Consider the following 25,446-nt stretch of genomic DNA (forward strand, 5'->3'; position numbering starts at 1 on the left):
GGAATAAGTGAGATGGAGTTTTCAATGGTCAGATTCTCACCTAAACTACAACCAACTCAAAAAAAAAGGCTGAACTGAAAAAAAAAGGTTGCTAGTCAATGAAATATTTGCAGTTCCATCTGAGATTTAAAACCCCTTCAATTCTTCACTGAGTAATGCACAAGATAAAGCAGTCTCAAATATGCATCAAGAATTATTAGCTTGTAGCCAAAAGCACTTTACTGGACACCGAGTTGAATCTTAATGGACACTAATCACTGCTAGAACGTATAGTCCTCTCCATCTCCAAGGCTCCTTTTGGGAATCGGGGATTTGCTTGCGACACAGAGGTGCCTGTTAGAAGAGCTTCTGATGAACTCCAGCGGAGTTCAATAGCCCACTTTTCCTCTGTGGCTTTATTATTTTTCTTTGAAGTAAATTATCTCTCTGCTGTGCTGCCGAAACATTTTTGTCTGTTTCACAGATAAAAATCACGGTTATCATTCTTTCCTCCCCTTGTGCTATGAAAGAGTGATCACTTACAAAAGGGGTAGGAGGTTAGCAAAATATCCAGTACATGCTCGAATAGCCACCTCATATATTATCAACCTTTTTATTTATGCATCAATAAAAAGTAGTTCACCCACAGGAGGTATGCCTCCAGCAAAGTGTAAATATCACAAGATGGCACAGGAAATACCGAAAACTCTGCTTCTTTTATTTATTTTTTAAAAACTCTACTTGTCTACTTCCCAGAGGTATCGTGGAGATTAATTAGCTCATGTCCATAGACTATTTTGAAGATGTAAGAATATTAGTGCCTGATGGAAAACAAATCTCCTGAGGTCTTGCATGGAAAACCCCAATATGTAACTGACACTGGATTTCTTGTCCCATTATAGCTTTTTTAGCAAGTTTTGCCATCCTCAACCAGAACCAATTATAAGAAAGAAAATCCCCCAAACCTCTGGATCTTAGGGCAGCAATGATAAAGAGTTTCAGCACTTCTTATGCAGATGTATGAAAGCCTTTCGCAGAATACTTTCAGAGACATTTCAGCATGGGCAGCTCAGATGTACAGATGGAAACCTGCCAAAGGCCACAACAATCCATAATGCCAAAACACAAATACAAGGATTCACAGGTTTTCAGCACTCTAAAGATAAGATACAGGGCAGCTCACTGATTATTATAGTACAATAGCAGCCAACCCTGCTTGTCTATATTCGCTTGTTATGAGAACATCCAACACACCATAACATGGAGAAAGTATGCTGAGGAAAGGGGGAGGTTCAAGAGAAGAAAAGACTGGTTCAAACCTCCTAGAAACAACACAAAACCAAAGGAAAAAAAAAAAAAGTGACAGTCCCAAGCTTCATTAAAATAAAAAAAATGTGATGGTTTTACTATTCAGCATAGTGCACTTATTTAAAACAAAGCTATTTCTTTAAAGTTCCTGGAAGCATGACTTGAATGGTCCTCCAGGAGGACTCCACGTTTTTCCCTACTGTTTGTACAGGCTTGTCCATCACATATCGCGTGTGTATTTTTCTTGTTTTGAAGTTTGGACTATAAAAAGATTACAGAAACACATGAACGCTACAGAAGTGGATGAACTTGTAACACAGTGTATGCATAGCTAGCACGAGATAGGGAACTTAAGGCGGTGCCTAGGACAGAAAAATGTGCAACCCTAATGAAATAGTTTTCAAAAGCAAGGCATGAGGCCTAACTGCAATGCACAAAGACATGCCAGGAGTAGTTCAAGTAACAGTAGCTGTAAGAATGCGAGAGCACAGACTTCAGCAGTGGCAGAAATGGGTAGCAACACAAACTCTTCTGAAAATCTTGCAGAGCCCTCGTTCAAATCTCTGCTGCCTTGGCTCCACTCTTACTGTAAGTGCACTGGCTAGATCAAAGCTAATACAGTGAGCAGCTTCATATTACACCCAAGGCACTGTAACTCCAGGCTGCTACTAGGGGTGAGCGCAGAAGTGGAAACAATTTGGCTCTCCTACTGTCCTTAAGCAACACACTCCCACCATCTCCGTTGTGTTGGAGCCACCACATGGCTGCAGGGTTATTTGGAACATCCACCAGATCAGATTCAAAGCTAACCCATCAACACAACAAGTATGCGAACATGATTTCGCTGCGTGAAGTCAAATCGATTCACCTGGCAAGTATGTGATAGAACCGGCACCAAGGAGGGTGATACAGCAGGGAGGGAGACAACAGTGTGCACACCCCTGCGCAGTGGGGGGAAGAACTTTGTATATTTAATTTCATACAAACTTCAAACTACATGTACTTAATCCAATTCCATAAATATTTACATTGTCGAGTATCAATTTATGCTAAAGCAATAAACTGATCAGCAACTAATTCCGTAACTAATACCGAAGTCTGAACCAGATTTAATTACACCCACATCTTAAAATGTAGTTCAACAGTTCAAATTAACTCTCGACAAGACTTAAGATGAGGAAACGCAGGCTGTAGGAAGGAAGGTTAATTTTCCATTAAGTGTTAAGCTGGTTGTTACTGAAGGAAAAAAGGCAAGTCTACATGGTTGGGGGAAGTGTAATTACTTTTTGCCACAGGATCAAACAACCATAAAAGAGAACCTACAAAATTTAACAATCCACAGTAAGTTCATGCATGATTTAAGGCAGATTTCTCTAAAGAATTTCATAAATAACTTTTCATTGTTGTTGTTGAGAAAACTAAGGAAAATGATAGCTTCCTTCATAATAAACTGAGGTTTGGTTAGAACACAGTCAACAAAACTGCCCCAGATGGCCCAAGAGCTACCAGTTCTTAGCAATTACCACGTTGCACAACATGCTCTACTTACAAAGTGTTCTTTATGCTCACATAACAAAATTTTAAAATCTCTTAAGCAATTTTTTGTGTGTGCCGGAAGTAGTGGGCAGGGATGTAATAATACATTTCCAAGGAGGGGAAAAAAACCCTAATGGATCATGTATTAATACTAGAAAGTTAAGATTATGTGTTCATACCCTTGTTAATCTCTGCTCTAAAAAGGTTTAAGATCTAAACAGATAAAATTTGCTTCATGATGAAACTTGGCTTTCAGCACAGATGATCTGTGTCCAAGGGAATAAAGTTTCAGCAGCATTCAGAACAAAACAAAATCCTTTGGCTTCACTTGTGTTATAGAAGAAGAAAAAGATAGCAGCTTGGCAATTTTCTGTATACAAATAACTCCAATTGCCCAGGGGGAATGTCACTGAGACCCAGCCATCCTGTTTGTTACATCTAGCCTCCCTGGAGTCAGTTTTAATTTCAAGCAGAGTTGTCTAAATTCTTCATCCTTCCAAGGCAAGCAAATTGCACTGTACATAGTCCAAATTTCAAGTTACTTCAGGGCTTTTCTCAAAGTTTCCTAACATCTTTTGTGGATGCAGAAGATAGCAGGACGCTTTCCACACAGTAGGTGTTTCCCTGCGTAGCCCGTTGGTTCTTTAACGATGCCCCAAAGCAGCTGTATTTCACAGGAGATTTTTAAAAATGCAGCTCACAGTTTGCATGTATTTGCATTTTGGGATAGAACATGATGGGTAAACAATGTCATCTAAAGACAGTTAAAGTTTTAGAATTTCAGTTGATCTCGGCGTAGCTACAATCCCTACTAATCATACCCAACAGTCACAGCACTAGGAGTCCATGACCCAAGGCACTAGACAGTGAAGCAGGCAAAGCAGAAAGTCTTTAGCGAACCCTTGTTTGTGCTATCACGTGAGCCAAAGGCTTCAGATCTCAGCTCACAAAAGGCTCCCACGCATGGGTTCTGGCAACACTGTCAGGTCACGGCTGAAGCGCAGTGAAGAACGGAGCCGTGCAGCTAAACGTGCATAGTACCCACCGGCAGCCTACGGAAACACAGCCAGTCCTTCAGCCACCACCGAGCAGCGTCAAAGCACACAAGTACAGAACGGTGCTTTCTGCACTGATCTCATTAGAGTATCACCTTTCAGCTGCTGGGGACCTTTCAATTTACATTTTTGGTACAAAGCACTTACAGGTCAAAAAGACAAAAAAGTCCCCAAACGACTCATTGGGGGTTGCTAAATTAAACGACAAAGGCAACGGACAGTAATGCATCTGATCCTTTAGACTCCTGGGTCTGCAGAGACGAGGATGTGAATCTCTCTCACATGTATATTGTGCCTGTATATACAAACACGCTCGTGCAAGCCCAAATCGGGCAAACCCAAAGAGCTGCAAACAAGTCAAGTCAGCACATCTGAATCCATCTTCCTGCCAGAGATACTGCTATACAACACACCCCTCAATTTGAGGGCTAAACCCAAAGACCTATTTTGCCTCCCTGCTATGCATAATAGCTGACATGAGATTGATATTTTGCACATAGCAACATGGTGAAAAAGCAGACAGTGCTATTGGGAAAATTATTTCGTCAAGACACATCATAAATCCCTACAGCTAAGATACAGGGAGCTGTAAACTGCATTTTTTCATCCTGATTTTCTAACAGATATTCTTTGTAGGCAAGGTTGAGTGGTGGAAGGTGAAGGGACAGCCCTCTTTTCAGCACACAGTTTTGTTAGAAGTTACAGGATGTCCATTATTTCAAATTCCTGCATCTTTCCTAAGTAAATCTTTACTGAATGTGTAAAGATTGGTGCATTGCAGATTCTTTCATTGACCAGGTCACAAACAATCTCTCTTCTTCCAAAACAGACTGTCTCCCTCTTCCCGCCCCCCCAGGTAGTAAACCTTTTCAGGTATTCATCCTAAACCTTAATGCACAAGGATTGTAATTATGTGGTAAGCGCACAGTAAATCTATTTATTCTTTCATCACAAAGTACTCGTTCCAACTGGAATATACTGAAAGCAAGGCTCACCTTTGATAGTTTTAGTTGCAAATAACCTTGTCTTAGAAACAGCAGTTATTGAAATAACCCTAGAAATCTTTTTAGCTAATGTCTGTTCTCTCCTGCCAAGTTTTTACCTGAAGGAAGAGCACAGGCTGTGTATTTTCTTGGTGCAATCACCCCCACACAGGAGGGCTCAGCAGCGGCTCGCAGGAACTGTTGTAAGACGTACATACCAGGCAGCAATGAAACCAGACGTCACTTAACTAATCTTCTGTTGCTCACTCCATCTCCAAGCCTCTGGACATAACCTTTTAAAACAGTACGGAGGCAGGATTTCTGCACAGCTAACTGGTCACCTGATAGCAATGCAGTATGGATCTGGCACCAGAACAGATTGGTGCTTCATTTTTATCACTTCTTCCCTTGTTTGCGGGATCAGAGAATTTTCTGAATTCAGTGGAATTTTTACTGAAAAAATGAGCTTCAGGGAATGCAAAGGGGTTGATCACCAAGATGAAAAATCTATCAGCTGTGCAACTAAGTCACAGGATCAGGAAGTTAAAAGTAATGTTTGAAGCTCAAAATTCCATCTTCACCAAATTTCAAAATTGTACATGTAGTTCACCATGGTACAGAAGGCATATTTTATTTATTAGCACTAAAGTATACTCCTGAAGTTGTTTAGAGATCTAACAATTTAAGCAGCCTCAGTCTTTCTGAAAAAGGTAGCGATAGCTGCAGTTGCTTTGAAACCTCAGTCCTCTCACTTATGTGCTTAACTTGAAGAAATTCAGGTTTGAAAAAATCCAACTTGGGTGATTTACCACCGAGCTAGCATTCCAGATTAAGTGCCCATTATGTTGTGTGATCAGGAAAGTAAGGGTGCCTAGTTTCCTATCTATTTGCATTTTAGTGCTGATCTCCCAACTGGAGCACACATTTCAATACTGTTTTCATCAAAGGTTGTCCAGTCTTCTTTCCCATATGATCAATAGGCCATGTATTTTTATGAAAATTGGAGGAACTTAGCACCTCTGAGACCTTTATCTCTCTCTCAAATTCAGTATTTGTTGGCTGGGAGACACAAATTACTGGAGAAAGGGGGACACACAGATACAGCATCAGTTTTACTTAATTCAAAAAAACAGGCTGAAAACAATCAGAGAAGTCTATGCATGAGACAAGTTACAGTTGCTTTATGAAACAGGCAGATACACAGATGCTAGGAAAAGAAAGTCAAAAAAAGATAGAAAGTAAAACAGAGAACCAATGAAACACTGGTTGTAAGGAACGCGTGGAGGTTATCTAGTCCTATTTTCCACCCGGAGCAGGGCCTTGCCAACACCTGATAAGGTCAGCTGTGGCTTTGTCCAGTTGAGCCATGAAAGCCTTGAAGGATGAAGTTTCTACAGCCTTGCTGGGCAACATGTTTTAGTGCTGCACTACCCTCCTTGTGCCAAGCTTTCTCTTAATCTCTCAATCTGAATCTCCCAAAGTGCAACTTGTGGCCATTCCCCCTTGTTTTATCATCTACCACTACTGAGAAGGGTTTGGCTCCATTACCACTAACTCTCCTTCAAGTAGCCATAGACTATCAGATCAACTCATTGGCCTCTTTTTTGCCAACCTGAACAAGCCCAGCTCCCTCAGCCTCCTTTCGTGGGTCACATACTCCTGAACAAAATGACCTTGGCAGATCTCTGCTGGACCGTCTCCGGATTCTTAACATCCTTCTTCAAGTGGTGGGCCCAACACTGGACCCACTATTCCCAGTATGTCAGCAGTGCTGAGTACAGGGCATCAGCATGACTGCTCTTCCAATACCATGTTAGTGGACGCAAAGGCAATCTTTAGAGACACACAGAGAACGGCAACTCATCAGGGCACAGGAGATTCCTCCCAAGGAGGAAGAATAGATGGTAACAGTAGGTTGCATGGATGCAACTGTACCAAAGGATGGGGAGAAGAGCTGCAGAGCCAAGAGGGGAGTTAGCAGCTGAGTAACAGCTATTAATGCTCTACAGAGAGAACTAAGGCACTAAAGGCCAGCTGGTTCTCTGATGAAGTGAAGGTGACTCCAGCATAAAAGTTTGGAAGATGAGCTAGAGAGCTATGCAAGGGTGACCAGACATCGACATGCAGCAGACACTGTATATGCAGAGCTGACTGTGTAGAAGCTCCTAAAAGGTGTAAGGCTTGCTTTCCCAGATTGTCCTCAATCTTGGTGGATATTCTCTCTCTACCCAAGAAACTGGAGTATATTTTCAGGAGGGGGGAAAAAAAAAAAAAGCGGGGGGGGGGGAACAGCTGTAATTGTGTGTTTCCAGACACTTTTGTCAGCAACAAAGGTAGTTTAAGGAGTCCCTGCCTCCTCTCGTCTCACCTTTGGCTGCTTGTTTGTATTGCAGAACCATTCCACCAGAGCTCCCCATCTATGTGCCATGTTAATGATCTTTAGAAAATTATATCAGTGAAGGCAACAACCAGCAAGCATGCTAGCATTTAGTGTGGGCAGAGGGCACAAACTATGTTTCCCCGTTGATTAGACCAAGTGACTGGATACAAAACAAAATTTCTCAATGCTAGTGACTCAAGGTGAAGACAAAAGAAAATTTGCGAAGAGCATCTTCATCTCTGACTTGCTTTCAGCAATCTGTTCTCAAGAGCCTTCATATTCAGCAGTCACAGATGCGACAGAGAAAAAACAGGGTTAACTTGTTTCAACAAGTGAAAGTCTTCATTTTCTTCTCAGATGAATTCATGTCCAAATATAAAAAGAAAATGTATTTGCATCAACACTAGCCTTTCTAAGCATCAAAGAATCTCAAAAAACTCTCTCCCTGATGATGCTCTTTCGTAATAATTTAAAATAAACAAAAAAACCCAAAAACAAACCCCAAACCATTTCCTCACTTTCAATCCCTCCTGATATTTTCACATATGCAGGCAAAAAATCTCTTATTAATGCCACAAAGATGCACCCAGATGCCAGAATCAAAACTTTCGCTACATATTCTCCTTAACAACTCTCATTTAGTGTGAGCAGGTGGTGAGAAGGAAGCAGAGTAAGAGAGGAGGATTATTTTGGGAAAGGAAGCAATAACTGTTACTAGTCTGTCAAACAGTATGAATGGTGGAAATCTGAATCATGCTTTTACTGTATGAACGGTTAATTCCAATATGCTATTATAAACAATGATCCTTTATGAAGGATGTAATCTCCCTAACAGGAATAAATACACCTGTTAGAAAAAGAGAAGGATTTGAAACAGAAATGGAGGCAAGTACAAGGGATGGATCAGCTTGAGTTTTCTTCATCTTACCTCTTCCTACAACCATTTAGGTGCTGGTCTCCAGGGCCTATATCACACTTCATAACATAATTAGCCCACTGAAAGTAACGCTTGAAAGAAGAAGGAAAGAGGCTGTCACACTGGAGTTAGGGAGAAATTACAGCTACATTTTTAGCTTCCCTGAATGGAAGCACCTCTGAATAAGCGCTGCCAAGATGAAATCCTAGCAAGTAAATGACATATTTAGAGTGTACCTATTCACTCACAGAGAGGTATTACTACAATGATACAGATTACGTACCAAGGAAATTTCATGGCATATATTTAACGGATGGCTTGCTGACACGACTCTGTGTAGAGTGTACCTTCCAGATAGGAATTAAGAATTTCAACATTAGAAACAACCTCTCCACTCTCTGCAAGCAGAAGGCAAGCTCCTAAGCTAGCAGTAGATGGTGAGTGTCCTCTGCAGTCACAGTTTTTAAATTATTTTATTAGTTTTCACTGTTTAAACAAGTCACTTTCTATCTTGTGTTTTATCTTTGTGTCCACCCCTCCGGCTCTCATTCGAGGGTGACTGCAGTGGTTTCTGCATGCACAGAAGGGATGGCTCAGCTGCTCTTCTAGCAGCTGCTGAACCACCACAAATTACAGCTTACTGTAATGAAGTATGTGGAAATTGGTGTCTATCTTAGTACATGGGACTGTAAACCACGGTGGTTCAGCAGCTGCCTCACAAACAGCTGAGCCAACCCTGCAGCAAGGGTAAAAACGAAAGAGATGGCAAGAATGACTACAACAGCCCTTGGGTAAAGCACACTTGACTTAATGTTGACCTTTGGTGAGGTACACATCTCTTCCTTCAACTTCTCAGCTGTAACACAGGTAGTTTCTCTCCCACACACTTCCTAGGAATGGTGCTACAAGGATGTGTGCGCAATACTATAAAGAATGCCACAAAAATTTGCAGAACGGGTACTGCTGCTGATTATGCAGAGCCCCTGAAGAACATGCGCTGTTCCAACTGCTCCATTAACAAAGACTGACCTCATAGGATACTCCTGACATTTCATACAAGGTGCAACTGTAGTGCTACAGAGGCAAAAGAGTTCCATCATCACCTGATTCCCGCCCCCCCCCCGCCCCCCCCCCTTAAATCAATAAATCACAAAAGCAGTATGGCAACCTTAGTTAGGGAAAAAAACAAATGCCATTGCTATGCCTTAACCTCTGCACTAGAGCCAGCCACTAAGGAGTTCATCTGCAAGTAGCAATTTCAGATATCATAAGATGCAACTCCTGCTATTGCCATGTTATGCACATGATTCCCTAGGACAAGCTAGATATTCTTATCAGCTCTGCATAGCAATTTCTCTACTAGATATTTTAGCTGCCTCTGCTGCGCCTTTCAGCTTTTGGTGTCCATTCTGAATCTATTTTAGTCCAGTTGTTATCTGTACTGCTGGTGATACATTCTGGCTGCCACCATCCGTTTCTTTCTCTTTATAAAGATGTTCAATGGTTTCCTTCACTGGTTTGTCCTCTGGCTCAACATCTTGACACAAAGCTATTCCCACTGCTCTCTACGAACCTACTTTTTTCCATTAGCAGGAATTCTGTAATCATGCTAAGAGACATTTCTAACCAGGATGTGAAAACAAGGGAACTACCTAGGGCACTGCAATCAGAGATTATATATAACCTTCCCTCCCACTTACCCTCATCTTTCCTCACAGTATGGGCACTGCTCAATTTTTCTCCAGCTCGTGCCTTTCTTCTTCCCCTCCCACCGCATGCCCGCTTCCTTTAGCTACACACTTTGTGACATCTATATTCACTACAGTTGCAGCTCTCATATGGAAAAGACCCCGTGGATATGAGTTGTACTTTTAACATATTCTTGTCAGGCGTCCATCAAGTAGCACACTACAAGATGCCACATGCATCTAAAATTGTAGCAAAATACATAGTAATGCATATACCCAAATAACACAGTCATCTATTCTGTATGGCAATTTAAAAAAAAAAAAAAAAAAAAAAAGGTTACAAGGTTTACAATTTAAATTAAAAAACCTAATACTGGGATTTCCAGCTATTCAGATGCTCAGCAAAGTCTAGAAATTCTTCTACACATTTTTGCACATGGTATAGAAAAAGAAGGCAATTAAATCCTAGATTTTAAAGGTCTTTCTAGCGCGCAAAGCTGCAAATAATATTCATTGCCTAGTGCAGACTGGCTGCAATATGATTCTTCATTCATCTCACTAGCCACACACCTGGAGTAAGTACTTTGCCTATAACACTGTATAAATATGTTTAATACTAGTTTTAGTTCCAAACAGGAATGAATATTTCTTCATCTGGCAAAACAAGATCTTCATTTAGAGCTGCATTTGAAATGCCACAAACAAATCCAATAGGGGTTCTGTTTACGTCACTCATCCCCAAGTATTTTGCAGTTTTCCCTCCTAAAACCCAACCTGCCCTGTTTCTTTTCAGACTTCTAATCCAGGAATCAAACAAATCGAAAAAAAAAGTACCCTATCGGCCTTCCTCAAATAAGGAAGAGTGAAGTAGTGCTATTGGCAAGTACAAATAAATAAGTACTACAGTTGCAATGTGTTAATTAACTATCTAGAAGAGTGGGATTTTAATGACTTGTGTGCAGTATACTCACAGAATAAAATTCTTTGGCATAAAAACTAGCTGAGCCTGTGAAACGAAAAATACCTTACCTGCTCTTCACCTTTGATAACGATGTTATCAAGGCTGCTTTACTGTTTAGAGATGGATGTTACTTTTTTCCTCATCGCTCACTCTCTCCCAGGATTGATATTTTTTACAGCTGAACTAAGGAAGAATTGCTCCTAGATCCTATCAGCCTATGCCAAGGAAAGCTTCTTGCGTAGGTTGGGAATAGAAAGAAGAGTTCACTTGTGTGTGGTTGCTGCCTCCTTTCACTCTTCCTTTCTTCTGAAAGGAGTTGGAATGAATCTCTTTATGGAACCACAGGTGGGGTGGAATAAAGAGGGGGGCCAAATCTGGACTTGGGAAACTACTGCAACAGAGCTTTTGTCTGTCATTTTAATACCTGCCCTTTCTTTTGCTTTCCCTACATTTCAACATGTATCATTACAGCCAACAGCAGTTGGCTGGTTCTTTTAGGAACTGCACCCTGAACAGACATGAGGTAAGTCACAGAAAAACCTGTTATCCAGTACTTGTTATGAAAATATGAAGCAAAGGAAATTCCAGAGAGACTCAAAGTGAGGTAAAACATAACCACGTAACAGTTCTAAAAACGAGCGGGAACCACTTACAGCTATCTGTAAAAGCTGCATTCCTATTGACCTGTGTTCAGCAGCTCTCAGTTCTAAATCCCAGGGCTGTCTAGTAATCTTACAAAACACAGCTACAAACCTTCCCATGCGCAGCAACAGCCCAGCTTCTCTGGTACCCCATAATAACCTCACTGACGTTTGGATAAATCCTGGTGTTCGGAAGTCATTTTGCTGGCAGGCATTTATAAACAACGCCACGGTCGCACGACCTCCGCCACCACTTTGCTGCGATGCTACCCACCTCAGCAGGCTCCTTTGCAAAGGACGCTGCCCGGGAAGCAGTGCCCTCTGATACAGCTTGCAGCTATAAATTAAAATCAATTTGTTGTGGCCGAGATTTCGACTTACCTAGTTTGGCGGCCCCCTCTGGCGGGTACTCGGGGAATTGGCCCTCGGAGGGGACGCTCACCGTCCGGCGCAGGCAGCGCCCTTTGGTAGCATCCGCCTGCGGCTCCTGGACCCCATCGATAGGCACCTGCATAAAAAGGATGCCGATAGCTGTTAATCTGCCACTGGGCCACGCTGTGAATATGCCATCTTGATAAGAACTTAATTTTCTACTCATCCGGTAATAACTTTCAGACACAGTTCGGCATGCCCGCCCTTACCACGAAATTCCGGAGGCTCACCAGGAAAGCGCTGCAGCAGTAAGGAGCGTTAGTGCATGCAGACGGGTGTGCAGCCCGGAGAGGGCTGCATGCAGGTGTGCAGCAACCCGCACTCCAGAGGTATCAAGTCACAACACAGCTGACCTATCTGACTAACAAGGCAGTCCTGCCTTTCGAAACTGGTTCTCCAATGCCGGACCCATTGCCACCCTGCCTTGCACGCTTCCACACTGGGAGAGTCAGGCAGAAGCTGCTGATCAGATGGCTACATGTGAAACTCTGAGATTGCAAAAGCATTTTTGCAGTCTCAGCACATATTCAGTGATCAGCTACAGCATGTCAGAGAAAAACGGACATTTGGCTGGTTGTATTGGGTGCATGGAGAAAGGGGATGCCTTCTATGATTAAGTCAAACTCACCCTAAAAGCGGGACCTTGGAAGGCTCTAGGAAAGGCTTGGGGTTCTCACTATTTCATAGTAATAAAATTCTGTACACTAACTCTCTTTAAAAGTACCGAATGTCTAAAGATCTTGTTTCTCTTCTGAAATTTTAGCAGAACTTGACCCCTCAGGCTTTGCTCCCCCCTAACCTTGCCTTTAAACACCTGCCTGGATGACTACATTTTGCTAGAGAGGTGCTTATGCTGGAAAAAAAAGTGGTAAATTGTGCTACCTATCACTACAGCTGCAAGGCATTTAGACAACAGCCAAGAGCCCTAGAAGAGCCCACGTGATACAGTCTCTTTGTCCAACAGCACATATGTCTGGGAACGAGAAACGAGCCTGACGTACTCCTAATCCAATCCCAAAAAAATGTACAAAGGGATTTGGAAGATGAGGAAGAGAACCCAACTACTTTATGAATTTATAGGCACACCTTTGTGGATCCTGATTATGTTTATGTGATCAGCATGGGTTAATTCAAGCATCAGTTACTCTGTGTCTAGAAAGGCAGACAGACAAAAACTTCAGACAGCTACCTGCTCAACAGAGGTGAAATTCGGATCGCCCCAGTCCGCAGGAGATACCCTTCTAGCAGAAGGAAGACAATGCTTCCAGCAGCAGGAAAACATCTTTCACTCTACCCTTCTGAAGAACATACACATTGTTCTGAAGAGGTTCAAAAGACAAAAGACAGCAAAGATCCTTCAAGCTAGTGAAAGGCTGGTCACCAAAGATGGAGACTGCAAGGGATAAACGTATCGCCGGAACCAAACCAAACAGGGTCTTGGCCCATGGCAACCATTGTTTCCTCGACTGAGTCACTACCAAGGGGTGGGCACCTGGGGCCAGTACTGCCTTATACAGTATTTCTGGGCCCCATGCACCCCAAAGAACTGGCACAGAGGGGGGCCAGAGGTGGGATGTGATGGCTGATTAACTAGTCCAGATAGTGCTTCCATGTCTCAACAAGAGGACACCCCAGTCAGGGAACTGGGAATTCCCTGAGCCCACTGGCTGGTACGAGTCACTCGTCTGAGGAAGCCATGCCCTGCTTCCTGCTGGCCCGCCTGATAATCATGGTTATGGCCACAGTTTTGTAGGTCTTTGCATGCTCAGATCTTAAGTTCAGTTCAGTATTGGTGAATTACTGGATTTGCTGTCTTTTCAACCTGGATAATGGTGCTACTGACTCACTGCATTTCTTGTTGTAACAACCCAGATAACTGTACTCCTGATCTGTATTTGTTACCACAATGTTATTTAGAGATAAATTGTTCATCCCTAAAGCTGTTGGTCTGGTGTCTGTTACCGTATCTGGAACCTGTAACTTGGTGGGGCCACCTTAAGCCCTTATATTCAACAGTTGGAAGAAACCCTGGGGATGAAGGAGAGATGCAGCATCCAGGGGTTGGAGGCAGGCACAATCCCTCAGTGCCCAAAACATTTCAGCACGCTTTTGATGAGGACATTGGCTTCAACAGTACAACTGCGATACACGCAATATGGCAATTTATTTTCATACAGCTACGTAAAAGACAGCTCGCAGCTAAAGGAATAGCAGCCCCTGTCATATTTCCTGTGCTGCTTATCCTTTCACATCTTCAATCATCTCTGAAAACTGAGTATTAATAGCAAACAAAAAGATATTATTCACTTGTACTGAAGGTTGTAAAAGATGTACAAGATACTGTACTATTTTAGAAACAGGCTGCACTACAATGGCTCTCACAAACTAGTTCTGGCATTTCCTGACTTTTAAGCACTTAGCATTCTCTTAAGGTCATTTTTTAATGCTATTTATTACTACGCTAGTCTATTTGTCTCCTTCAAACAGTGCTCATTTTTCAAAACAAGTTCCCCAAATCCCTAGTGGTTATTCTGTTAAGGCTACTTTCTTTGCGGGTAGATTTTTACAGCAGCTCCTTTGTCAAACAATCTCCGTGCGAGAGCACATTAGGAAGTGGAAGCAGAGACTAATTTTGTTAGTTTATGCCACATTCATTCAATCAAGATCACATATTAGATTTTCAGTTTCCATCTGAATTTAGTCTCCATTTAGTCGTATTTCCTTCTAAACGCTCTTCTGCTCCGCCACCTCTTCTGCCTCTCCTGATTTCCTTCAGAGCATTTTTTGGTGGGGTGATGCAAGCCGTATTGCCAGAACAGCTATTACCAGTCATACCACGCACCTGCTTCAGCACACCTTAAAAGCATCCAACTACCACCCTGTGCTCCTCCTTCCTCAGTGAACTTGTTGCACCTACACCTAACTGCTAGCTCTATACCAAAACAGCTCCTGCGGGGTAGATTTTGCCACTATTAGATTTTTTTTAACTGAGAAATGAGTATAGTCCCTTTTCTTTCAAGTATACTTCCTCAGTACCTGCGTGCGCTTTTGGACAGGGGATGACAGAAACATTCTTTTAATGCACTGACACAAAAAAAGCACTACTACCGCCCTGACAACAGCGTATATAAGAACAGCGACGATAGCCAAGAGGACGCTATGGATGTACTGACTTGCTGCCGAGGGTGAGGAGGAGAATGGTGATTGAGGCCACGCTGTCCTTTGTGTCCTTGGGAAAAGCAAACAGGCTGCAGTACACCGGAGTCGGTGTCAAAAGCAAATCTACTTCTGCATACCAGAGATAGGATTTATCTTCAAAGAGGAACTCAGCCATTAACAGGAAGACTGTCTGAGAGCTCAGGTCCTAATTCTGGGTCACTTAGCCTTTTGTACTTAACATTTGCCGAGACTAGGAAAACATGGTTAGGCTGCACACTAAAAGAGGTTCATCGGTGTAGCTACGTTTATCTAGTCCATACCAGCAAAAGACTGCATTTGTTAGCGTTTTTATAGTGGCTTGAGAAAAACCTGACACTGTTTATTTCACTCAATAATTCTATAAACTGTATAAGGAACAACATTTTAATGATACATAGCTTGATCTACACCAGAGAATATACAAACATCCCACAATTTCATGGACAAGATTAAAGTAACGAAGTAGGTAAAAAAGATCCCCCCCCTTAAGTCTGACTTAAAAGTGCTGTGTTATTTTAAGTAACCCTCCTCCAAAACCATAGTCTCAGTCTATATTGACAAAAAAGAACTAACTCCAAGACTGCGGGACCAGTATATATTGCTCAGCGTAAAATCAACCTGCTATTAAAAATACAGCTTTATGAACATGCAAAATGAGCTTGGTCAGCAGCTCTACATCTCTTGGGGCTGGGCATGTTTTTAAACAGATATATAAACTGCTCTGTGGTGGGTCAAACGGATTGACAGAGGGGGTGGCACCGAAACAAGCAAGTGCACAGCTAAATGCCACGTAAATACCAAGCCAGACATCCACAACCTTCCCGACCCTCCTCCAGCCCCTGCCATTCCAGCAAGCAGCTCAGCAAAGGATTGAAGAGAATGACAAAGTCTTGCAGAGCCAGGACTTGAATGGCAATTTAGGCTTTCAGCTCTTTTTTTTTTTTTTTTGGTCCATCCAGCTTTGTTATCCTGTTCTTTGCCCTGCTGAGACTTCACCAACCTGGGAATCATCTGACCCTGAGATGACGTGCTGAAGCTGCTGGTTCAGGGCTGAACTCTCAGCAGTGTAACTCTGGGACAAGAAGGTATGTAGGGACAGTCCAAATGCTGATAATTTTGGCAATCTTGACAATTTTGATCACAGGCCATGTTTCACTGGCAAATTTCACAATTTAACGAGGACAGGTTCAGAGCTCAGACTCTAAACTCTTGAATAGCATCACAGCTCACCTGACGCTGAACATGCTTTTTAAGTATAAAAAGCCTATATTTGGAATTTCTATTAGTTTGCTGATGAAGAGATTTCAGAAGAAACAGGAGTAAAAGCTTTACAAGCATTTAATGTCTCTTCAAGACAAACTGAGCTTGGCTCTTTTAAAAAGAAGAAGTAGGAAAAAAAGTTTCTTCATTGTAGATCAATTTTTTGAGACTGGAAAGATTGATTCACGATAAAAACTAGAGAACTTGCAACCTCTTCTGAACTAACAGTCAGGAAGTTTGGAATCATGTCAAAAAACAGTTAAATAATTAATTTTAATTTTTACCTTCCTCAAGAAAGTTAGAAGCTGGCTAAAATTTTGACATAAAAATCCACTTCAAAAATGCCGACAACAAACATTTCTTTGGGCTTTTGGAAAATAAGTTATTAAATTCATTTGGGAATTGAAGGAAATCTTTTCTTATGACTGGGTTCAGCTTTGACGAACTCCTATTTACAGGTAAAACATATTTCCTGTAAGATGCCACTGTGACAAGTCTTTTGAGAATGGCAGAGGGCATTTCTGAAGAACCTCCTCTGGGGCCCCATGCACCAGTGTTTGCTCTTGCTGTTTTCTTTTGGAAGCATCGCTGTCGCTCCACTACTGGTGTCAATCACAGGAGATGGAAGAGTAGGAAAATACATCAGAGGTGTCCTGCTGCTGGACTCTCTCACCAGCACCAATAAGTAGCAGATCTTGTCACAGTGAATGTAGGTCTGTACTATCCTTTGCCCTTGATTAAAAACACCTCTAAACCCAAGAAGAAAGACGAGGGTTTGGGTGCAGGGAGGAAAAAGGAAGAGACTAACACAGTGAAAAGTGTTCTTCATCTTCATTTCCAGCTGAACACAAAATTAAAAGATTCTGCAGGACAGCAGCCAAGTTACAAAGACTAACTAAAAGCAGCCCAAAACCAGATGCAGCCATTTGTCACACACCTCATGAAAGTGCTATGCAATGGATTATCTATCTGAAACCGCTCCTCATAAACACTAACTCATTCCCTTTCCCTGTTCAAAAGGCACTGATTTTGCAGATGTTTTTACTGTCCCCTCATATCTCTTACCCTATGGAACAGGTTTCACAAACGATGAAAATATCTACACCTTCCTGACAGTGGGAAACTGTCTTCCTTGTAGAAAAAAATACCTGATTTGTAAGTGAATCAATCTAGACCTGTTCTCCTTGTCTTGGAAGATGCTGCTAGATATTACCACAACGTGATATGTTGTAGTAATTGCACATCTCCTGTCACTCATGACTCCTCATTTGCTAAGTCATCTCTCATGTCCCAACAGGGATTCATTTTCTTTCTACTTACTTTTTGGGCATCAATCTCTTCCCTTCATTAATAATCTTCATTCTTCAGTCTCACCTATTTTCATTTTATAAAGTTGACAAGGTGTCAAGTAATTAATATTTTTCTACACTGCACAAGGTGATACCGTCAGACTATTTTTGTCTAAGTAATTACAGATATTTTTGGATCAAGTTGTGCCTCGAAATTCTCCAATTTCCAACCTACTCTTGTGCTTGCACAGCGCAAAATCTCTCTTGCACATACTCTATGCAAACTGCCTTGGCAATAAATCCATAGTGGTGGGATGTTGTAAGAAAAGAGTTTTCTTACTACTCTGTTTATTTCTGTACTGTTTCCTCAGTCTTAATCTGTTCAATTCATAATGCTGTATTTTAACCCTATTAACTGAAAGAAACCAAACTTAGCATTATACCTGAAACAATAAATACATCTTTCATTTACCTGTTCGCATTTTGCGTATGTTTCCCTACTTTTTGGCTTTGACATACATACTTGCATAATGATTTTACAACGTATTATAAACATCAAACATTTCTGTTCCCTTTCAATTTCACACGGGCTGAGCTTCTTGGATTTTTATTCCATGAAGTAACAAAGCAGATGCACAGAGAATAAAATGAGACGCTTCAGACTTACAGCTTTCAAATTACACCAGCCTTGCAATGATGCAAGTGCTCCCTTTCAGCTGCAAGGGCACTCTGCTGTTAACATCTCTTCCTTCTTCCCCCACAGCCACCCCCTTACTGATGGGCATCGTTCTGTCCCTCACATCGTTTCCAAGATCCTCTTCAGCAGTCCAAAGAAATTCTGACCTACCTGCTCTATCAGCAAGTTCCACGTTCAGAGCAGGAACCTCTCCATCTTCAAGTTTCCCGTTGCCTATCTCACCTCATTTTGGGGTAACAAAAAACCTTCTCCAGCATCACCTTTCCAATAATTTTACTCTAAACGTAATCTTCAATTTTCTTCTTTAAGTAACCTCCCTCTTCCTCATTCACCTGGCCTTTTGCTTAGGCTTCCTGTACCTGTGGTCCCACCCATGGGCTTTTTTCGATTCCCCTCCTACATACTTTTCAATCATTATGCTCTTTCCCAAGCATCTCTCCCCATTGCTGCCTTAGGCCTTTGTTCACTCTTATTTCTAGATCACATTTCATAGAGCCTCTTTCAACTCTGAACAACTTGCCAAGTAAAATTTAACCGAGTTGCCTCCCCTTCCCTTCCTCATGAAAGCTACAAGGGATACTTCTATTTCAGAAAAATTAGAAGGTGGTGCAAACCCAGAGTATCAGCTCTGTGTCTCTTAATTAGCAGTTCCACTCCTATATGTTTTGTGTTTCTTTAAGGGCTCGTATGTACACTGCCATGTGTACAGACTCAGAAGCTCAATTAAAACAACCTTTTATTCTCCTACAGGGTACTCATAACTCTGCAAGGAGTTCCCTTTTTCCTTTCACTTACAGTAGTCCCAAATGACTTTAAAATAAGAATGGCAAATCTGACTCCAGCTACTAGCTTCTGAAACAAATCACATTATCAGCATGTGGAGTCACACCTGCACCAGAGGCATGTCTGCTTGGCCCATCTGCATGCAGCATTTCCCAAAACAAGTTATTTCTCATAGCGATAGGGCAGGCAGGCTCCTTTAAGAGCACGCTGCAAAGATTTACTCTACTGCTCAACTTTTTGGGTAACTGCTATACTTAAAACCCAGGCTCTGTATAGCCTGATATTGAATTTCTCCAGCTTCTGACAAAAAACAGAGTGTATTTAAACATAGTATATAATGACTTAATAGACCAGCGACACATCAGACTTCCCATATTTACTCCTCAGGATCTAAGCAAAAGATTCATCTTACTCCCAGCAAAATGCTTTTAACTGTATGTGGTAGGAGAAATTAAGAACCCGTAAGTGCATAATTACCACCTTCAAATAATTATTTGTGATATGAGGCAGTGGTGTTTTCAATTACATTTCTTTAATGAGATGCATCCTTTTAGCCCAGCTGTGCTGGTACAGTAGTTTTAAGAATAATTCTCACATGCCCTTAAGTTTCTTCAGTATATACTTTAATTCCTTAGGTGACAGTCCTGTCAGACTAGAAGAAGAATTATATAGTAAACAAACATCATGATATGGGCCTTCCATTTTCCCTGCGTTTGATCCCTCTCCTACGCATTAGCATTGATGTTGTTCCCTTCTAATAACTCAAGTCCTTCTCTAAACCATTTCCTCCTACTCTCCCTATGCAAGGAAATCTTTCAGCCCTTGTAAATAAACCCGATCATAGCTGAAGATGAATAATATTTAGTGCTACATCAGAAACAGGTCTTATACTCTCAGCCTGTACACAGCCATACACAGAAGCTTCAAAAGAATCAAGAAAGCAAAACAAAACAAAAAAACACACCAAAAAACCCCACAACAAAAAACAAACAAACAAAAAAACCCCCCCAAAATTCAGGTCATCTCCAAATGTAGAAAACCATGGTATTAGACTCAAATTCATGGCCATTTATAAGTAATAAAATCTACTTCAGTAATCTGAAAACATTCCTATTTCATAGCTCCTCCTGAAATATTTATTTTTAAACAGGGTAAATCTGCAGCGGAATAATTAAACAAACAAACCCAAACCCAGGAGCATTATCAAATGCTTCTAAAGCTCATGTATTCATGACAGTCTGTAGACATCAAATATCACAAGAAAAAACATCATGGCATAGTCTAGGAGAAGGGATTTATCTGCATTTGTTTGTTCAGTGTTTCAATCAACTAAAACATGCCTATTCTTTAACCATATTGACATTACCTTCATGGCAAGGCACAATGCCAAGTACTACATGCTATATATATACACACACACCACACACACAGTAATTTTATAATTAAAGCAAAGATGGTTGCAATAGCTTTGAGTATCCCTGCCAAGGGGCACCCAATCTTCCTTGCTGCATTTAGGAAGAGAGAGGGCAAACCTTTGCCTCAATTTACCTTGTGACTGCAGCAAGGAAGACTGTACAGTGTGAAGGCTACACACACCTCCTCTGCCCAGCACTCCAATACAGACACAAACCAACCCTTTTTTCCTCTACCTTTACTGCACTTTTCCCTACCTTTACGTCTGCACTGATGCAACAAGGTAGGTTTACATAGCTGTAGTGGCTTTAACTACCATTAAAAGCAACAATAACATAGGAAGATGTAGTGGCAGACTTAAACGCAGGCTGTAAAACTCCATCAGGGAGTTTTGGATGCACACAGTTTGCTGTCACCTCTTCCATGCAGCCAGCATCTGGGCCAGCTAGATTATAACTGTGCACGCCATGCCAGCCATACACAGAATAAGTTAGCTCCCCTTTTCCCCCTTTTCACACATTTCACTAAACTCGTGAACAAAATAAAGGGGAGATTAAAAAAGCTGCCTTCCTGTTTTACCAATAAAGGCCAAAAGGTAAATCCTGAGTGGCCAACGTGAGCTTCTCTCACCTCTTTCTCCCTGTTGAGCAGCACCAGCTGGCTGTCCGTCAAGATGCAGTACTTCCTTTCCCATGTTGTTGTTTCAGTGTAGGGGGACTGGCCGCAGGACAGCCTGTGTGTAGGTGGTCCTTTCACATCTGCGAACAGAAAACCACGATGCCAGAATCATTAGCATGTGTCATTAACCACCTTCTTTGCTTTTGTGGTTCTGCAGCTAGGTGAAAACCAAAACTGCAATCTGTACTCAGCAGTGCCTGTTTCAGCATATTAAAAGGCAAAATGCTAATCCTGGGAGGCACCCATGTGGAACGCTACGTAAGGTACACTATGAATACTTATTTATCTATAGCATGACTTACAAAAATGGCAATACTCGAGATGAATATAAATGTCTTTTTGACAAAGACTGAAATATAATCAAAAGAAAAGACCAAGAGTTCTCATGCAAACTTCATCTTCCCTCCACCCCCTTCTCAAAAATGTGGTTAAATGGGTAGCACCCTGGATGCACCCTAAATCTTAATAAACTAGACTATTTGAGACTAAGGACAGAAAGACATAGGAAGGAAGATGGGGATCAAGGAAGGCAGGCTTCAGGAAGGGAGGGAAAAATTCAAAGGAATGGGCATTTCATTGAGAAGGGCTTACTAGCATCTCTTGGTAGGGAAGATATTTGATTAAGTTGTGACAAATAGGACTCTTCCAGCATTTTCATTTAGCCACAGCCACCATAGTGACAAAAACTCAAACAAACCCCCCCAAAAAAACCCAACAACAAACCCCGCAAAACAAAACAAAATCCAACTTGTTTGGCTCCCAGTGCTGATCTGTTAAAACTTATTTTAAAATCAATTTCCCTTAAGTCTCTCAGGCCTGAGCTACATATCACATTGGGCCTCTCACTACTAAGAAGCTTTCTCCAAGACTGGGAAAGGAAAGAACACGAACGACCACAGCAGACAGACAGACTTCACTGGCAAGCAGCCAAGCCCAAAAGCAGAAAAAGCCTCTGAGCAGTAAGGTACGCCCTCAGTGCTACAAGAAGCAAGGGGTGTATGCAACAGAGCCATGGGTAGCACCATTTACACAAACTTAGAAAACAGTTTCAAGTCATCTCTTTCTAAAGTTTTGAGATTAAGTTCTGGCTGCTTTGTAACATTAAGTTTCGGTTTTCTCTTGCACTCTAGTTTTATACCACTTTACTTGCATTAATCTAAAAATCAGCCATCCTCAATGTACACGCTGTAGATTCCTCAAGTCCCTGAACTACCTCTAAGGGGTCTAAAACAGACACTACAAAAATCATGATATTGTCAGGGGCTTGCTGCGTAGCAGTCCAGGACCTGCTTCAACTATGACAGGAGTCCATTAGGCAATAGGAGTGTTCAAAAACAAAGTGTTTTGTAACATTTGCTTCCTTTCAGTACACATACTAACTCACCCAGTGCTTGCACAGAGTGAAGCAGAGATGCTTCTTGTAGCTTCTACCCAGCTTCACCACTAGAGGCCAGCGAATCCTCAAACACCCAACACCTTCCCAGCGCAAGGAAGAGTCTAAGTCCAAACACAAGCATTAAAAGTTGAGTAACGAACCCCTCCAACTGACTTCACTCCTTGCAGACCCTGTGTATGCCGAATCCCACCTAATTATTAAAAAAGCTGCAACATCTTCATGCTCTTTTCCTGCATATAATAGCCTCCGCATTGAAAAGAATGTGTCACCTTCTAAAGCTGGAGAATTAACTTGAAAGACGGCGCTCAGTACCTACTTCAACCTCATGTTGCATTAGGATTTTTGTAATCATTCAGAAGAATTCTTGAAACAGGTAATCTGATACCTTTAAGCAAGAAAAAGACAACAACTGCATGGCTCCTACTACTTTGAATAATTAAAAAAAAGAAAAAAAAAAGGCACCCTTTTGCTCCCTTAATTTCAGATAAGAGAATTCAGGGAAGAAGCTTAAATTCAGAATCAGGCTCCACACTGTTACCTCTCCTAACAAAGTTCGGTTTCCAATAGTGACAAGTAACACTGCATATCTCAAAATTATCCAAAACTCTACTTAGGCGTAAGCATAATTAAGGGAAACCACCACAATCTCTGTGAAGCAAAACTGCATTTGTGCCAACTCCTGGAGCACAACAGACCCTCTCACAAGTTACATATTTGTCCATCTTATAGACATTAACCCTTCAGGTAGATTTCTGGCACAACTTCAACTCCCATTTATCATGATGTACAACCAAAAACCTAACCAGGTGCAAAATAATGCCACTGTTGCTCCTGCTTAGACCTTGGTTTCCCAAACAGCAGCACATGAACCCTACCGGCACCTAAGCAAGACAAACCTATGAGCAACGGGCTGACAGAGAGAAGATAAGCAAGGAGGATGAAGCCATGGGCCCCTCGCACGAGCGTGCAACAGAAATGTGAAGACCAGAACTCTGGGGATCTCGTCTCTTGGGTAATGAAAGCACATGATACATCACCGAGGGGAAAAAAGGATGGAGGCGTGCCCTGTCCTGCTCATGTGGGTGGGCTAGCAGAAAGAGAGTGCCTCCAGCTGCTATGCCGAGTGATAACCAAGTAAACTATCTTTTGAAGTGCCAGTAGACTTTCTCATGTCAAAAGAAAACTGTTCTAGACTATTAGCTCCAACGCAGAATCTACAGTCACGACTCGCTCAGCCCCAAAAGATTTTCGCATTATAATTTCTACTAACTACAGGCCTTGGCAGGGTACCATCCAACCGATCCATGGGCTTTAATTCCACAAAGGAATTAAAGAACAGAACGACTTCTTCCACTGCAATAACAACTCCAGGACTTAACTGAGTCATCAGGCACTGGGGGCCAGCCACGGCTCTGCTGCCAAGTGGGCTGGCTACGTCAGAACAGCTTTCCACAGGCTGCTGGCAGAGGAACATGCCATCTCGGTGTCTGGAGCTGTCAATCACCACTAGAGAACACCACAGCATTAATATTTTGTGTTTGTATTGATATCCTTTTGAACACGTCAGGACAGAGCCCCACCACCCCTGCAGGCTGACCAAGTGCTGTCTTCAACAAAGAGGAGCAGTTGCAAGCTGTTTTTCTCATGTATCAGATCCCATAACTTCAGTCCTCCCCCCAAGCCTGATGCTGCAAGCCCACCTCGCAAGCTAGGTGGATGATGAATACACATCACAAGAAAACTCGCTGCAACAAAAATCCCAGCGTAGCTTTGGTGCATTTGTCCCACCTATTTGAATTATTTCTCTATAGGAGAAACTTCTCTATAGGAGCTAACCCTCCTGCGTGGTTGACCTCTTCGGAGCCCCTCACAACAGCTGTAACTTCAAAACTTATTCTGAAGTATGTTACCAGTTTAGACTGAAGACTCTTTGGGACTTTACACAGTATCACATATACAGTCGGTTGATTCACAAACCCTGTTCTGCTTTCCGGTACTCTTCATCTTCAGTTTTCATTTTACATTCTTGGCTCCAACTTTTCATGTGAATGTAATAAAACCCACCGACCTCTTCCACTAATGCCCCATAAAACTAATTTACCACCACTGTTTGAATCCCTATGGAAGTGAATGGCAAAAAGTCCATGTGTAACTAGGACCACTTACATTTTTGGGAAAGACCAAAAGTCAGAGCTGTCCTTTCTCACTTTGGGGCTACCATCTATCAGCTCATACAAGAAGGCTTGTGCTTTGGAGGATAACTCACTGATGAATGCAATTTTGGACAGGAGTTGGAGGACAGATCAGGGAGGTGCATCTGAAAGCTCTAAGTTTGCAGATATTATGTGTGGGATGGGCTCATCCAGCCACAAACCTAAATATGCAAGTTCTGGTGACAGAAGATTTCTTTCTCTGGTCTGATGCAATCCTTTCCATTCTGCATCATTACAATGAGGCATTCAAGCAAGCAGATCAGTTAGTCTACACTCAGGACTAAAGGTCATGCCTTATGTGCCTTCAAATGCTAATATCAGTTAAGTAACAGCTTGGAAAAAATCCCCTTCTTGGTACATCCTCCCCTGCTGAACCAAGAGCATCGCTGCCTGCCTGCCACATCCGACATAGCTGAAGATTTGAAGCTGAGTTGTTTTTCCTCGGGGCTCTGAAATACCATTAGCCATGTTATAAATATCCACAAAGCTCCCTTTATCTCAGCCAAATGACAACTTATACCTTATTATTCTTTAACTACAGAGCTTATTTAAAAGGGGGGGGGGGAGGAACAGTTATGCCATAACCACATAACAACAAAAAAAAGCATTGACTGGTGCAGGGCGAGGGAACAAGGAAAGA

At 41.9% G+C, this 25,446-nt stretch overlaps 1 protein-coding gene across 1 annotated transcript in view; it reads right to left on the minus strand.

Annotated features, from left to right (window-relative positions):
• RASAL2 (RAS protein activator like 2) overlaps positions 1-25,446 on the minus strand; it is a gene marked incomplete at its 5' end in the record, with an annotated part of 188,534 nt that overhangs the window by 83,261 nt on the left and 79,827 nt on the right. Inside the window, 2 exons of the mRNA XM_082311672.1 lie at positions 11,829-11,955; positions 21,150-21,277. Of these exons, the coding sequence (XP_082167798.1) occupies positions 11,829-11,955; positions 21,150-21,277 (255 nt within the window). The remainder of the gene's footprint in view (positions 1-11,828; positions 11,956-21,149; positions 21,278-25,446) is intronic.

Source organism: Platalea leucorodia (assembly GCF_965183815.1).
Source record: "Platalea leucorodia genome assembly, chromosome: 5".
Lineage (NCBI taxonomy): Eukaryota > Metazoa > Chordata > Aves > Pelecaniformes > Threskiornithidae > Platalea > Platalea leucorodia.